The 16908-nt window shown below is 50.1% G+C and overlaps 1 protein-coding gene across 1 annotated transcript in view; it reads right to left on the bottom strand.

Moving 5' to 3' along the window:
* Positions 1-6896: 6896 nt before the first annotated feature.
* The window catches only part of LOC145353724 (high affinity cGMP-specific 3',5'-cyclic phosphodiesterase 9A-like), a 43787-nt gene continuing 33775 nt past the window's right edge, over positions 6897-16908 (bottom strand). Inside the window, exons 14-17 of the mRNA XM_080204491.1 lie at positions 16098-16211; positions 10988-11092; positions 9980-10108; positions 6897-7031 (exon numbers count right to left, since the gene is read on the bottom strand). Coding sequence (XP_080060617.1) covers positions 6897-7031; positions 9980-10108; positions 10988-11092; positions 16098-16211 — 483 coding nt within the window. The remainder of the gene's footprint in view (positions 7032-9979; positions 10109-10987; positions 11093-16097; positions 16212-16908) is intronic.

The raw sequence follows: 16908 nt of genomic DNA, 5'->3' as shown, positions 1-16908 counted from the left end.
GTGAGTTGACCTTCATCTGTATGATGTCCTTAGGCAGCACCTTCCAAACCCACCACCTCTACCATCTAGAAGGACAAGGGCAGCAGATACCTGGGAACACCCCCCACCTGGAGGTTCCCCTCTGAGTCACTCACCACCCCGACTTGGAAATATATCGGCCGTTCCTTCACTGTCGCTGGGGTCAAAATTCTGGCACTCCCTCCCTAACAGCACTGTGGGTGTACCTACACCACATGGGGACTGCAGCGGGTTCAATATGGTGGCTCACCCACCCCCTTCTCAAGGGGCAATTAGGAATGGGGGGGTAAATACTGGGCCTGGCCAGTGACACCCACACTCCTTAATCGATTACAAAAACATGCATTCTATTGATGAGGTTGAGTGTGATTATTCAGCTGTCACTTTCCGTATTAATCACATTTCCCCTTTCGTATCCTGTGAGGTATCTTGCTATTATAAATATCTTGCAGAAAACCAACAGCATGAATGACAAGAATTTTGTCAATGCCTTCATCTAAACCGAGACTCTTCAGGAAGCACCTGATGTGGCTTTGTGGTACGAAGTTTTTCCCTGGTACACAACACAGCAAACAAACACAAGTCCTAGGTCTGTAGCCTCTGTCCAGTCCCCTCACCACTCAGTCGCTAAGCTGGGAGAGGGGTAAGACCCTGTTTCATACAATGGCCCCTCTAGTGAAGTACTGAGGGAGTGCCACACTGTCAGAGGGTCAGTACTGGGGGAGTGCCACACTGTCAGAGGGTCAGTACTGGGGGAGTGCCACACTGTCAGAAGGTCAGTACTGGGGCAGTGCCACACTGTCAGACGGTCAGTATTGGGGGAGTGCTTTCAGGCAGTGCCTTCCTGATCACAACAACTCGCTGTGTGTCCAAAATAAAATTCTCCTCATCTCTCCCCCCCCCGTGGTTCTTTTCCCGATTCTCTCCAATCTGTGTCCCCTCTGGTTACCGAGCCTCCTGTCACTGGAAACACTTTCTCCTCATTCACTCCATCCAAACCCCCCCTCCCTCCCCCTCGTGATTCTGAACACCTCGATTCAATCTCCCCCTGAACCTTCTCTGCTCCGAGGGGAACCACCCCAGCTTCTCCCCGTCTCTCCGCCTGGACTGAAACCCTGTCATCCCCAGGAACTTTCTAGTAAATCTCCCCCACATTCCTGTTCAACATTCTGACATCTTGAAAGTACGAGAGGCTCAGAAATGGACATGACACTCAAACCAGGAGCTGATCAAGTCAGTTACTAACTGTTCAGCAATAACCTCTCTATTTTTGTCCTGTTACCTCAGCTGAGAATCCTTGCAGGGTTTATTCATTGTTCTGAGAACAATATTGTCCATCAGAAACTCTCATGTCCGCAGCGGGTTGTGATCTGGAAGGCGCTGCCTGAAAGGACGGTGGAAGCAGATTCAATGGGAACTTCCAAAAGGGGCAATTGGAGAAATACTGGAAGGGGGAAATTTACAGGGATCATAGAATAATAGAATCCCCACAGTGTCGAAAGAGGCCATTCCGCCCATCAAGCCTGCACTGACAACAACACCCCTGAGCCTTAACCCCTTAACCGACGTATTTACCCTGCTAGTCCCCTTGATACTAAGGGGCAATTTAACACGGATTATCCCCATAATCAACACACCTGCACAATGGCACAGTGGTTGGCACTGCTGCCTGAAGCGCCAGGGACCCGGGTTCGATTCCCGGCTAGTGTCGCTGTCTGTGTGGAATCTGCATGTCCTCTCAGGTGTTCCGGTTTCCTCCCACAGTCCAAAGATGTGCAGGTTAGGGGGATTGGCCATATTAAATTGCCCTTTAGTGTAAAGGGGGCTGGCTAGGGTAAAGTACATGGGGTTATTGGGATAGGGCATGAGTGGGATTGTGGTCGGTACAGACGTGATGGGCCAAATGGTCTCCTTTTGCACTGAAGGATCAGTGCTGAGGGAGTGCCGCACTGTCAGAGGGTCAGTGCTGAGGGAGCGCTGCACTGTCAGAGGGTCAGTGCTGAGGGAGTGCCGCACTGTCAGAGGGTCAGTGCTGAGGGAGTGCCGCACTGTCAGAGGGTCAGCGCTGAGGGAGTGCCGCACTGTCAGAGGGTCAGTACTGAGGGAGTGCCGCACTGTCAGAGGGTCAGCGCTGAGGGAGTGCCACACTGTCAGAGGGTCAGTGCTGAGGGAGTGCCGCGCTGTCAGAGGGTCAGCACTGAGGGAGTGACGCACTGTCAGAGGGTCAGTGCTGAGGGAGTGCCGCACTGTCAGAGGGTCAGTGCTGAGGGAGTGCCGCACTGTCAGAGGGTCAGTACATGAGGGAGTGCCGCACTGTCAGAGGGTCAGTACTGAGGGAATGCCGCACTGTCAGAGGGTCAGTACTGAGGGAGTGCCGCACTGTCAAAGGGTCAGTATTGAGGGAGTGCTGCACTGTCAGAGGGTCAGTGCTGAGGGAGTGCCTCTTTGTCAGAGGGTCAGTGCTGAGGGAGTGCCTCACTGTCAGAGGGTCAGTGCTGAGGGACTGCCGCACTGTCAGAGGGTCAGTACTGAGGGAGTGCCGCACTGTCAGAGGGTCAGTGCTGAGGGAGTGCCTCATTGTCAGAGGGTCAGTGCTGAGGGAGTGCTGCACTGTCAGAGGGTCAGTGCTGAGGGAGTGCCGCACTGTCAGAGGGGCAGTACTGAGGGAGTGCCGAACTGTCAGAGGGTCAGTGCTGAGGGAGTGCCACACTGTCAGAGGGTCAGTGCTGAGGGAGTGCCGCACTGTCAGAGGGTCAGTGCTGAGGGAGTGCCGCACTGTCAGAGGGTCAGTGCTGAGGGAGTGCCACACTGTTGGAGGGTTAATGAAGGGATTCTATAATTCTATCTTTGGACACTAAGGGTCAATTTGTCATGGCCAATCAACTTAAAGGGGGGCGGTTTAGAACGGAGTTGAGGAGGAACTTCTTCACTCAAAGGGTGGTGAATCTCTGGAATTCTCTGCCCGTTGAAGTGGTGGAGGCTACCTCACTCAATATTTTTAAGACGCGGGTTGATGGGTTTTTGATAAGAGAGGGGATTAAGGGTTATGGGGAGAGGGCGGGAATGTGGAACTGAGCAGCGACAGATCAGCCATGATCTTATTGAATGGCGGGGCAGGCTCGAAGGGCTAGATGGCCTACTCCTGCTCCTATTTCTTATGTTCTTACATCTTTGGACTGTGGGAAGAAACCGGAGCACCCAGAGGAAACCCACAAGGGGAGAATGTGCAAACTCCACACAGACAGTGATCCAAGCCGGGAATGAAACCCAGGTCCCTGGCACTGTGAGGCAGCAGTGTGAACCACTGTGGCACCGTGCCACCCCCAGTGAATAGTGGGAAAGAGAGCAGGAACTAATTGGACAGATCTTTCATAGATCTGGCACACCAACGATGGGCTGAATAGTCTCCTCCTGTCCTGTGAGATTTCACCACAGACTGGTACACACATAAACAGCTCTGCAAACACTTCTGCACCATCTACCTTGAGTTGAGTGGAGGCAGAATGTCTGTTGGCTGTGCAGGAGCTGACAGGCAATGAAGAAGGGCTTTCAGCAATCAGATGGAGTCCATCTTTAATGGAGAATATGATTGCTGTAGGAACAAACATTGACATATTGTCAAATCTACAGTTTTATAGGACCTATCATTGTCGCACACTAACAAAGAACAAAGAGAATTCCAGCACAGGAACAGGCCCTTCGGCCCCTCCAAGCCTGCACTGACCATGCTGCCCAACTGAACTAAAACCCCCAACCCTTCCGGGGACCATATCCCTCTATTCCCATCCTATTTATGTGTTTGTCAAGATGCCCCTTAAAACTCACTATCGGATCCACTTCCACTCTCTCCCCCGGCAGCGAGTTCCAGGCACCCACCCCCCTCTGTGTAAAAAATCTGCCTTGTCCATCTCCTTTAAACCTTGCCCCTCGCACCTTAAACCTGTGCCCCTGAGTAATTGACTCTTCCACCCTGGGGAAAAAGCTTCTGACTATCCACTCTGTCCATGCCTCTCATAGTCTTGTAGACTTCTATCAGGTCTCTCCCTCAACCTCCATTGTTGCAGTGAGAACAAACCGAGTTTCTCCAATCTCTCCTCATAGCTAATGCCCTCCATACCAGGCAACATCCTGGTAAATCTTTTCTGTACCCTCTCCAAAGTGTCCACATCCTTCTGGTAGTGTGGCGACCAGAATTGAACTCTATATTCCAAGTGCAGCCTCACTAAGGTTCTATAAAGCTGCAACATGACTTGCCAATTTTTAAACTCAATGCCCCAGCCGATGAAGGCAAGCATGCCGTATGCCTTCCTGACTACCTTCTCCACCTGCATTGCCACTTTCAGTGCCCTGTGTACCTGTACACCCAGATCCCTCTGCCTATCAATACTCTAAAGGGTTCTGCCATTTATTGTATATTTCCGATCTGTGTTAGACCTTACAAAATGCATTACCTCATATTTGTCCGGATTAAACTCCATCTGCCATCTCTCTGGTTGGTCTCCAACCAATCCATGTTCTGCTGTATCCTCTGATGGTCCTCACTGCTATCTGCATATCCAGCAACCTTTGTGCCATCCGCAAACTTACTAATCAATCCAGTTGCATTTTCCTTCAAATCATTTATATATATTACAAACAGCAAAGGTCCCACCTACAAACAGCAAACATCTCAGCTTGGGAGCTGGGAGCTTCATTGACCTGAGTGTGGAGCGCACTGTGAGAGTGAGCAAGTCTCCACCTCTCTGCTGAGGTCTCTGGCCAGATCACACCTGGAGCACTGTGTCCAGATTTGGTCAACTTTCCAAAGGAAGGCTATACCTCCCACAGAGGGAATGTTGCAGAGCATTACCGGACTGATTCCAGGAATGAAGGGGGGATTGTCACAGGAGAAGAGAATGAGAAGAATGGATTGGTATTTTCTGCAGATATTTTCATATCTGACAAGTACTGTATGGGGTTAGATACAGAGTAAAGCTCCCTCTACACTGTACCCCATCAAACACTCCCAGGACAGGTACAGCACGGGGTTAGATACAGAGTAAAGCTTCCTCTACACTGTCCCCCATCAAACACTCCCAGGAAGGTACAGCATGGGGTTAGATACAGAGTAAATCTCCCTCTACACTGTCCCCCAACAAACACTCCCAGGAAGGTACAGCACGGGGTTAGGTACAGAGTTTCCTTCTCTTTACTGGGTTTGAACCTGATGCTTTCTGACTCCCACGTCTTGAAAGAAACAATTTGAGAATATGATGCAACGTTGCTTGGGGCAATAGTTCAGTTGTCAACCCCGGGGTATCTCAGAGAGAGTCCCTTCCACGGGTGGCCTTAGTGACTTTGGAGTCCGTGCTGTACCGTGTTGATCAGAATGCTCTCCTGGCCCGCGTCCCATTGCTAATCGAAGCTGTCCTTTTTGCTCTAAGGAAGCACAGAAAAGTGACGGTTGTGGAAGAGGCCTTTCAGCCCATCCTGTCTGTGTGTTTGCCCCCCCCTCCCCCGGCAAAAAACAACGTAGAAGAAACTAGCTGTGCATCTTAATTTCAGTTCCAAAGGCAGGTAGTTGTTGATGGGGGATGGTTCCTGGTCTGATGGGAATGATCAGTGTGAAGGTGAAGGTCTGGTGGAGACATGGCTGATTGGACAGTCTCTGACTTTCAGAATCACCACTGGTTCCTCCTCCCGCCACCCCTAACATCCGATGCAGAGAAGGGAACAGTTAATTTGAGAAGGAAGACAAAGCTTTTGCTCACTGATATTCCCTGATGTTTCTACTGCGAGATCCTCAGGGTGATGGAGTTCGAAGGTCGCAATGGGTTCATGCAAATTGATTATTTAACCTAACCGAAAGATTTCCAATCCTGGGCCCCATGATCTGAATCGCAGAATATAAGGGCAGGGGCAGGAAGGAGAAAGCATCCCTTGCACAAAGGCAGCAGAGTTCAGGAAGCAGCTTCAATTTGTCTGCATTGAAATGTTCCAGTTGCGGCTTAACCGAGGGATATGGAGACCGGAACTGCGTACAGTGCTCTGAATGTGGTCTAATCGAGGGATATGAAAACCACAACTGTGCACAGTGCTCCGAGTGTGGGTCTAACCAAGGGATATGGAGACTGGAACTGTGCACAGTGCTCCGAGTGTGGGTCTAACCGAGGGATATGGAGACTGGAACTGTGCACAGTGCTCCGAGTGTGGGTCTAACCAAGGGATATGGAGACTGGAACTGTGCTCAGTTTCTATAGATGTTGAACTGAATCTCTCTGCTCTACAATTCTAGAAATATCATCCCCTCCGCCAGCTTAACATGCTGATTTATTCCTGATTAACCGATGTCTTTCCTGGATATGACTAGTGTCACTGATCCTGCTGCCCCATCCAACTGACACAGAACTGTCTGATCCAAGGATAGTGTTGGCAACATCATCTCCCACCCAAAGAACAAAAAAAAACAAAGAAAATTCCAGCTCAGGAACAGGCCCTTCGGCCCCTCCAAGCCTGCACCGACCATGCTGCCCGACTGAACTAAAACCCCCGACCCTTCTGGGGGCCATATCCCTCTATTCCCATCCTATTCATGTATTTGTCCAGACTCCCCTTAAAACTCACTACCGTATCCACTTCTACTACCTCCCCCAGCAACAAAATCCAGGCACCCACCACCCTCTGTGTAAAAAACTTGCCTCATACATCTCCTTAGAACATTGTCCCTCGCACCTTAGACCTGCACACCCTAGTAATTGACTCTTCCACCCTGGGAGAAAGCTTCTGACTATCCACTCTGTCCATGCCTCTCATAATCTCGTAGACTTCTATCAGGTCGCCCCTATCCACTCCTTTCTTTCACTCCCTCCTCTAATCGATGTGATAGGTTGGAATGAGAATTACTCCATGCTAGAGTGTGAACATAATTCCGGCGTTACTTTGCTCGTGATTTCCTCGGATTTCTTCAGCTCCTTGTAACGGTCTCGGGACTCCCTCAAGGGCTGGATCATCACCACGTCAATCTGTGTGAATAACTGCGAGACAATAACAGCAGGGTATCAGTCAGAGATTGCACCCCAGCACCCCCTCCGCCGCACAGCCGCCCGTCAACAATTCCACTCAGAATCCCAGAGCATTCAAATCTCAATTCAATAACAAAAAACAGAGAACAGTACAGCACAGGAACAGGCCCTTCGGCCCAACAAGCCTGTACTGACACATGAAGCCTTTCTAAAAACTTTTTGCCTCCCTCTCTCTCTATTTGCTGCCTATTCACTGCCTATCCATGTAGCTGTCACGGTTCCTCCTAAACATTGTTATTGTATCTGCTTCTACCACCTCCTCTGGGACCGCATTCCAGGCACTTACATTAACACTGCAATGAAGTTACTGTGAAAATCCCCGAGTCACCACACTCCTGTGCTCGATCGGGTGCACTGAGGGACATGAAGAAAGTGTGCAAATTCCACACAGACAGTGAGCCAAGCCAGGAATTGAACATAAGAACATAAGAAATAGGAGCAGGAGTAGGCCAACTAGCCCTTCGAGCCTGCCCCGCCATTCAATAAGATCATGGCTGATCTGTCATGGCTCAGTTCCACATTCCTGCCCTCTCCCCATAACCCTTAATCCCCTCTCTTATCAAAAACCCATCAACCCACGTCTTAAATATATTTAGCGAGGTAGCCTCCACCACTTCAACGGGCAGAGAATTCCAGAGATTCACCACCCTTTGAGTGAAGAAGTTCCTCCTCAACTCCAATCTAAACTGCACCCCGCCTCCTTCTTTTGAGGCTGTACCCTCTAGTTCTGGTTGAATTCGGGCTCTAGTTCTGGTTGAATTGAACTCAGGTCCCTGGCACTGTGAGGCAGCAGCGCTAACCACTGTGCCACTGTGCTGCCCCTCACATCTCCTTTAAACTTTCCCCCTTTTGCCAAAAACTTGGAGTGACACAGTAGCAGAGTGGTTAGCACTGCTGCCTCACAGCTCCAGAGACCCGGGTTCGATTCCTAGCTTGGGTCTCATCTGTGTGGAGTTTGCACATCCTTCTCGTGTCTGCGTGGATTTCCTCCGGATGCTCCGGTTTCCTCCCACAGTCCAAAAGACATGCTGATTAGGTGAGTTGGCCATGTCAAATTGACCCTTCATGTCAGGGGGATTAGTAGGGTAAATAAGTGTGGGTTACGGGACTGGATCCTGGATGGGATTGTGGTCAGTGTAGACTTGATGGGCTGAATAGCCTCCTTCTGCACTGTAGGGATTCTATGATTCTACGTCCCCTAGTAATTGGCATTTCCACCGTGGGAAAAAGACTCTGGCTATCCATTCTATCTGTGCCCTTCAGCATTTTGTAGACTTCTATCAGCTCACCCCTCAGTCTCCGATGTTTAAGTGAAAACCACTTTTGTCTCCTCATAGCTAACACAAAACCTCTGGAACATTCAACCAGGCCAGGCCTGAGAAAAGGTGAGGCCAAGACACGAGGAGATATTCGGGACATGGTCATTAAAATCTCGGAGAAAGAGGTCAGTTTTCAAAGAACATTTTAAAGGAGGAGTGTGACAGAGTAAGAGAGACAGAGAGAGAGAGGGAGTGAGAGAAAGACAGAAAGAGACAGACAGAGAGAGAGACAGACAGACAGAAAGAGACAGACAGAGAGAGAGACAGACAGAGAGAGAGAGAAAGAGAGAGACAGAGAGGGAGAGAGAGAGAGACACAGAGAGAGAGAGAAACAGAGTGAAAGAGACAGAGAGAGAGACACACACAGAGAGAGACACAGAGAGAGAGAGGTAGACAGACAGAGGCAGAGAGACAGAGACAGAGAGAGAGAGAGAGACAGAGAGAGGAACATAGAGAGAGAAAGACAAAAAGAGGGAGAGAGAGATACAGAGAGGGAGAGACACAGAGAGAGGGAAAGATGGAGTGAAAGAGACAAAGAGAAACACAGAGACAGAGAGACAGAGAGAGAAAGACAGAGCGAGAAAGAGACAGAGAGAGACAGAGAGAGAGAGACACAGAGAGAGGGAAAGATGGAGTGAGAGAGACAGAGAGAGACAGAGACAGAGAGAGAGAGATGGAGTGAGAGAGATGAAGAGAGACAGAGTGAGAGACAGAGAGAGAGAGACAGAGACAGAGTGAGAGAGATGGAGAGAGACAGTGCGAGCAACATAGAGAGAGAGACAGAGACAGAGAGAGAGAGGCAGAGAGAGGGAGACAGAGAGAGAGAGGGAGAGACAGAGAAAGGGACAGAGAGTGGGGGAGAGAGGTTCTCAGGAAGTCCAGAGCTTAGGGCCCGCCAGGCAGCTGAAAGCAGCCAATGGCAGAGTGATGGGAATTGGAGGATGCTCAAGAGGCCGGAATTGAACGAACGCAGAAATCTCGGAAGGGTGTAGGGGCTGGACGAGGTTACAGAGATAGGGAGGGGTGTAGGGGCTGGACAAGGTTACAGAGATAGGGAGGGGTGTAGGGGGCTGGAGGAGGTTACAGGGATAGGGAGGGGGTGTAGGGGCTGGAGGAGGTTACAGAGATAGGGAGGGGGAGTAGGGGCTGGAGGAGGTTACAGAGATAGGGAGGGGGTGTAGGGGCTGGAGGAGGTTACAGAGATAGGGAGGGGTGTAGGGGCTGGAGGAGGTTACAGAGATAGGGAGGGGGTGTAGGGGCTGGAGGACGTTACAGAGATAAGGAGGGGGTGGAGGAGGTTACAGAGGTAGGGAGGGGTGTAGGGGCTGGAGGAGGTTACAGAGATAGGGAGGGGGTGTAGGGGCTGGAGGAGGTTACAGAGATAGGGAGGGGGTGTAGGGGCTGGAGGAGGTTACAGAGATAGGGAGGGATGTAGGCACTGGAAGAAGTTGCAGAAATAGGGAGAGGTGTAAGGGCTGGAGGAGATTACAGTGATGGGGGGGGTAGTACATGTGCATACTCCCTTGCTACTGACTCTGCCTTTCATAAAGGATCTAAACTGGGCTATAGTTTTATTTTTACCTTTGCCATCGCCTCAAACATGGGAATGAGAATCAATTGGATGAATCCAATTTGCACGTTGGGTTTGGTGACAGTGTCTCTGTCCATCAATGAGGAGACTGGCAAACCCTCCGACTTCTCCCTGTCACTCTGCAGAAAGAAATGTATTCGCTTCAGAAAAATGTGGCTGTGTTACTAAAACTCTGACAGTGCATCACTCCCTCAGCACTGACCCTCTGACAGTGCGGCACTCCCTCAGCACTGACCCTCTGACACTGCAGCACTCCCTTAGCACTGACCCTCTGACAGTGCAGCACTCCCTCAGTACTGACCCTCTGACAGTGCAGCACTCCCTCAGTACTGACTCTCTGACAGTGCGGCACTCCATCAGTACTGACCCTCTGACAGTGCGGCACTCCCTCAGCACTGACCCTCTGACAGTGCCGCACTCCCTCAGCACTGACCCTCTGACAGTGCCGCACTCCCTCAGTACTGTCGCAGGGAAAGTTTTTGCCTGGATAATGCCGCTGTAATATCTGCAATTGGAGTCGAACGCACATCCCTGTGTCTCAGAGACCGTGGGTTGGATATCTTGCAAAGACGCATGGATTCTGCCTTGCCCGCTGCACCACTTTACCTTTCGTCCCGTACAGTGTGTCTTTTAAACAGTACACACCGTACCAGATCCACCAGAATGATCACCTAATCACAAATTTGTTTTATATCAAATTGCAACATGTCATATTGCATTGTTCCATTGTTGCATGTTAATTTACACAGGTCTGGCAAATCGTCTCTGCTCACTGTGCCTGATTGCTTAATGTAGGGTAATTTTTTCAAGCAAACAAACACAGAAGCTGCTCCAAGCTGAGCTGCGACAGATGAGGTGGCTGACGATTTTTGAAACACAACCCTCTGAAAGTCCCGTCACCTCCGAGCGGTGCCGAGATCAATTGAACACCTGAAGCAGACAATGGAAGCTGTGAGACATGATGACACCCTTTCCCCCCACCCCACTCCCGACCTCACCTGCATGAAGTACTCCTGCAGGAGGCAGTCCACCCATGGTTCCGAAACCTCCATCGGTCTCACCTCGTTGGAGATATCGCAACACTTGATCAGCATCTGTTTCAACTGGTGAGGGAGAAATCTCAGTCAGAGGCGGTGAAGGACTGTCCCCTTGTCAGGTGGAAGGGGAACCACATTGAATGTCTGGCCAGGGTTTGGGGGGGTGGTGGGGGTGAGGGTGGCGGGGCAGGGGTGGGGGGTTGGGTGGATGTCAGATACTTATCCCTGCAGCCAAGAGCGAGTTGAAACGGCTACAGTACCTGCCCAGTCGGGCTGGAGAGGGATTTGAGGTGGGGGCAAGATGAAGAGGATCCAGAGGTCATGATCCCTGTGGACACCAACCATGATGTGGATATGCCGGCGTTGGACTGGCGTAAACACAGTAAAAAGTCTGACAACACCAGGTTTTAGTCCAACCTATTTATTTGATAATAGACTCACAAGCTTTCGGGGTCAGCCCCTTCGTCAGGTGAATGGAGAGTTCTGGCCTCAGACAGAGCAGATAAAGCACAGACAGTTTACAGATTTCTGATTAGAATGCGAATCCTTACACCTAACCTGCTGTTCAAGACCTGAAGTGGCTGACAATGTGTGTGGAAGGAGCACTGATCACAGGTTAAAGAGATGTGTATTGTCTCCAGACAGTACAGTAAGTGAGGTTTTGCAAACCCAGGCAAGTCACGGGGGTTACAGATAGTGCGACATGAACCCAAGATCCATGTTGAGACCGTCCTCATGTGTGCGGAACTTGGCTATCAGTCTCTGTTCAGCAACTCTGCGCTGTCGTGTGTCGTGAAGGCCGCCTTGGAGAATGCTTACCCGAAGGTCAGAGGCTGAATGTCCGTGACCACTGAAGTGTTCGCTAACAGGAAGGGAACAGTCTTGCCTGGTGACTGTCGAGCGATGTTCATTCATCCGTTGTCGTAGCGTCTGCATGGTCTCCCCAATGTACCATGCTTCGGGACATCCTTTCTTGCAACGTATCAGGTAGACAATGTTGGCCGAGTTGCAAGAGTATTTACCGTGTACCTGGTGGATGGCATTCTCACGTGTGATGATGGTATCCGTGTCGATGATCCAGCATGTCTTGCAGAGGTTGCTGTGGCTGTGTTGTGTGGTGTTGTGGTCACTGTTCTCCTGAAGGCTGGGTAGTTTGCTGCGAACAATAGTCTGTTTGAGATTGTGTGGTTGTCTGAAGGCAAGAAGTGGTGGTGTGGGGATGGCCCTGGCGAGATGTTCGTCTTCATCAATGATATGTTGAAGACTCCGGAGAAGATGTCGTAGCTTCTCCGCCCCGGGGAAGTACTGGACGACGAAGGATACTCTGTCCACTACGACATCTTCTCCGGAGTCTTCAACATATCATTGATGAAGACGAACATCTCGCCAGGGCCATCCCCACACCCCCACTTCTTGCCTTCAGACAACCACGCAACCTCAAACAGACCATTGTTCGCAGCAAACTACCCAGCCTTCAGGAGAACTGTGACCACAATACCACACAACCCTGCCACAGCAACCTCTGCAAGACATGCCGGATCATCGACACGGATACCATCATCACATGTGAGAATACCATCCACCAGGTACATAGAACATAGAACATAGAACATTACAGCGCAGAACAGGCCCTTCGGCCCACGATGTTGCGCCGACCAGTTACAAAAACAATGACCCACTAGCCTATACCAATCCCTTTTCGTCCATAAACCTATCCAGAGATCTCTTGAACGCCCCCAAACTAGACGCATCTACAACTGCAGCAGGCAGGGCATTCCAATCCCTCACCACCCGCTGGGTAAAGAACCTACCCCTGACATCCGTCCTGTAGCTACCCCCCCTTAATTTAAAGTCATGCCCCCTCGTGCTAGCTTTCTCCATCCGAGGAAAAAGGCTATCACTATCCACCCTATCTAAACCCCTAATCATCTTATATGTTTCAATAAGATCCCCTCTTAGCCGCCTTCTTCCCAACGAAAACAACCCTAGATCCCTCAGTCTCTCCTCATAGGACCTCCCCACCATACCAGGCAACATCCTAGTAAACCTCCTCTGCACCCTCTCCAACGCCTCCACATCCTTCTTGTAATGCGGGGACCAGAACTGCACACAGTACTCCAAGTGCGGCCGCACTAGAGTAGTGTACAGTTGCAACATTACACTGCGACTCCTAAATTCAATCCCCCTACCAATAAACGCCAAGACACCGTACGCCTTCTTGACAACCTTATCTACTTGATTCCCAACTTTCAGGGATCTATGTACACACACACCTAGATCCCTCTGTTCATCCACACTATTCAAAGTCCTCCCGTTAGCCCTATACTCGACACATCTGTTGCTCCTACCAAAGTGAATTACCTCACACTTCTCCGCATTAAATTCCATCCGCCACCTCTCGGCCCAGCTCTGCAACCTATCTAAGTCTCCCTGCAGACTATGACACCCTTCCTCACAATCTACCACACCTCCAACTTTGGTAAATACTCTTGCAACTCGGCCAACATTGTCTACCTGATACGTTGCAAGAAAGGATGTCCCGAAGCATGGTACATTGGGGAGACCATGCAGACGCTACGACAACAGATGAATGAACATCGCTCGACAATCACCAGGCAAGACTGTTCCCTTCCTGTTGGCGAACACTTCAGTGGTCACGTGCATTCAGCCTCTGACCTTCGGGTAAGCATTCTCCGAGGCGGCCTTCACGACACACGACAGCGCAGAGTTGCTGAACAGAGACTGATAGCCAAGTTCCGCACACATGAGGATGGTCTCAACATGGATCTTGGGTTCATGTCGCACTATCTGTAACCCCCGTGATTTGCCTGGGTTTGCAAAACCTCACTTACTGTACTGTCTGGAGACAATACACATCTCTGTAACCTGTGATCAGTGCTCCTTCCACACACATTGTCAGCCACTTCAGGTCTTGAACAGCAGGTTAGGTGTAAGGATTCGCATTCTAATCAGAAATCTGTAAACTGTCTGTGCTTTATATGCTCTGTCTGAGGCCAGAACTCTCCATTCACCTGACGAAGGGGCTAACCCCGAAAGCTTGTGAGTCTATTATCAAATAAATCGGTTGGACTAAAACCTGGTGTTGTCAGACACCAACCATACAGGGGAGAGGAGTACGAGGAGTGAAGTTCCTCATTGGGACAATGAGAAACCAGGCCCCAAATTTAAAAGAAGAGCCGAACGTTTGATCGCTTCTGGATTTTATTTTTGGGATCTGGGCTTATTGGACTGTGAAAGCATTTATTATCCATCCTTAATTGCCCTTGAATGGGGTACCTCACTCTGTCATTTCAGAGGCAGTTGCTATGGTTCTAGAGTCACATGTAGGCCAGACCGAGTAAGGATGGCAGGTTTTCTTTCTTAAAGGGAACCAGATGGGTTTTTAACGACAATCAGCAATGGTTTCATGGTCATCAGTAAGTCCTTAACCAGGCAATGGCCTGGTGGTATTATTGCTAGGCAATTAACCCAGAAACTGGGCTAATGTTCTGGGGGACCTGGGTTCAAATCCCGTCACAGCAGATGGTGAAATTTGAATTCAATAAAAGAAATCTGGAAGTAAGTGTCTACTGATGACCGTGAAACCATTGTTGATTTTCGGAAAAACCCATCTGGTTCCCTTTAGGGAAGGAAATCTGCCGTCCTTACCTGGTCTGGCCTACATGTGACTCCAGAGCCACAGCGATGTGGTTGACGTGGGCAATTAGGGATGGGCAATAAATGCTGGCCAGCCAGTGATGCCCATGACCCACAAATAAATTTTTAAAAATTCCAAATTTTTATTGAATACAGATTCCACCATCTGCCCTGGCGGGATTCAAACCCAGAGGATTAAAAACAGAAAGTACTGGAAAGACTCAGCAGGCTGGCCAACATCTGTGGAGAGAGAAACACAGAGTGAACAAGAAGGATGTGGAAGCCGTAGAAAGGATGCAGAGGAGATTTACAAGGATGTTGCCTGGATTGGGGAGCATGCCTTATGAGGATAGGTTGAGGGAGCTTGGCCTTTTCTCCTTGGAGAGACGAAGGATGAGGGTTGACCTGATAGAGGTGTATAAGATGTTGAGAGGTACTGATCGAGTGAATAGTCAGAGGCTTTTTCCCAGGGCTGACATAGTTACCAAAAGGGGACACAGGTTTAAGGTGCTGTGGAGTAGGTACATAGGAGATGTCAGGGGTAAGTTTTTCACTCAGACAGTGGTGGGTGGGTGGAATCGGCTGCCGGCAACGGTGGTGGAGGCAGATTCAATAGGGTTTTTTAAGAGACTTTTAGACAAGTACATGGAACTTAGTAAGATAGAGGATTATAGGTAAGCCTAGTAATCTCTAAGGTAGGGACATGTTCGGCACAACTTTGTGGGCTGAAGGGCCTATATTGTGCTATATTTTTCTATGTTTCTATGAGAGGGGAATGGGAAGCACGGGTCACAGTCTCAGCATATGGAGTAGGCCCTGATAGGACTGAGATGAGAAGAAACTTCTTCACTCAAGAGGGCAGGGAACCTGGGGAATTTTTTGGCCAGGGAGGGTTCCATGAAAGTTTTGGTCACTGACAATGTAGGAAGGTTTCTACATGTTCAAAATGTCAAAGGATATGGGGAAAGTGGGAGGGTAATGAAGCTAAGAAGACAATCAGCCGTGATCTCATTGAGAGTGTAACGACTTCAATCAGGCCATTGAGGTTGGCCTATTGGAATATGAGCTCCCTTATTAAGGAGTCAAATGATGGGCCAATCAGGGAATCTTTTCCTTGTATTTAACCAGCGTTGTCAGTTCCTCTGGCACTCGCAAAGGTAGATTGCTGACTGATAGCACTCTGTGTACTGCTGTCGGAGTTGTAAATAAAGGGATTTTGCTGAAGGGAGTTCTGCCTCCAAAGACCTGTTACAGAGAGCAGGCTCAAAGGGGCTGAATGGCCTGCTCTGGTTCTTTGGATGCTGATGAGGCAAGCTGATGAGCAAACCAAGAGGGTGTCACTGCTCAAGGGTCAGTTGAGTGACAGGTATAAAATTTTCGGAGGGGTTGACAGTCTCGATGCTCCCTCACTTACCAATCGGAGATGTTCTTTGTTCTGATAATCAAAGCAGTTCACACAACGACCAAATTCCTGCATGATTTCTCCATGTCTGGCCATGTCCGTTGCCAAGATCAGATCAAACATTCCCTAAATCAGGAGAAAGCCAGGTATTGGTAACACAAACAGAGTCAGAAGCAGATAAGAGGAGCTTAGATGTCAGCGAACTCAATGGTGTTACACTGAGGGGAACAGGAACTATCCCTGTGTAACAGGCTCGAGGACACTGAATGGGGCCTCCTCCTGTTCCTGTGTAACAGGCTCATGGAGCTGAATGGGGCCTCCTCCTGTTCCTGTGTAACAGGCTCATGGAGCTGAATGGGGCCTCCTCCTGTTCCTGTGTAACAGGCTCATGGAGCTGAATGGGGCCTCCTCCTGTTCCTGTGTAACAGGCTCGAGGGGCTGAATGGCCTCCTCCTGTTCCTGTGTAACAGGCTCAAGGAGCTGAATGGGGCCTCCTCCTGTTCCTGTGTAACAGACTCGAGGGGCTGAATGGGGCCTCCTCCTGTTCCTGTGTAACAGGTTTGAGGGGCTGAATGGCCTCCTCCTGTTCCTGTGTAACAGGCTCGAGGGGCTGAATGGGGCCTCCTCCTGTTCCTGTGTAACAGACACGAGGGGCTGAATGGGGCCTCCTCCTGTTCCTGTGTAACAGGCTCGAGGGGCTGAATGGGGCCTCCTCCTGTTCCTGTGTAACAGGCTCAAGGGGCTGAATGGGGCCTCCTCCTGTTCCTGTGTAACAGGCTCGAGGGGCTGAATGGGGCCTCCTCCTGTTCCTGTGTAACAGGCT

The sequence above is a fragment of the Carcharhinus amblyrhynchos genome, chromosome 16, assembly GCF_965287045.1.
Source record: "Carcharhinus amblyrhynchos chromosome 16, sCarAmb.v2.hapA, whole genome shotgun sequence".
Taxonomy (NCBI): Eukaryota; Metazoa; Chordata; class Chondrichthyes; order Carcharhiniformes; family Carcharhinidae; genus Carcharhinus; species Carcharhinus amblyrhynchos.
This window is presented reverse-complemented; position numbering and strand designations above follow the sequence as displayed.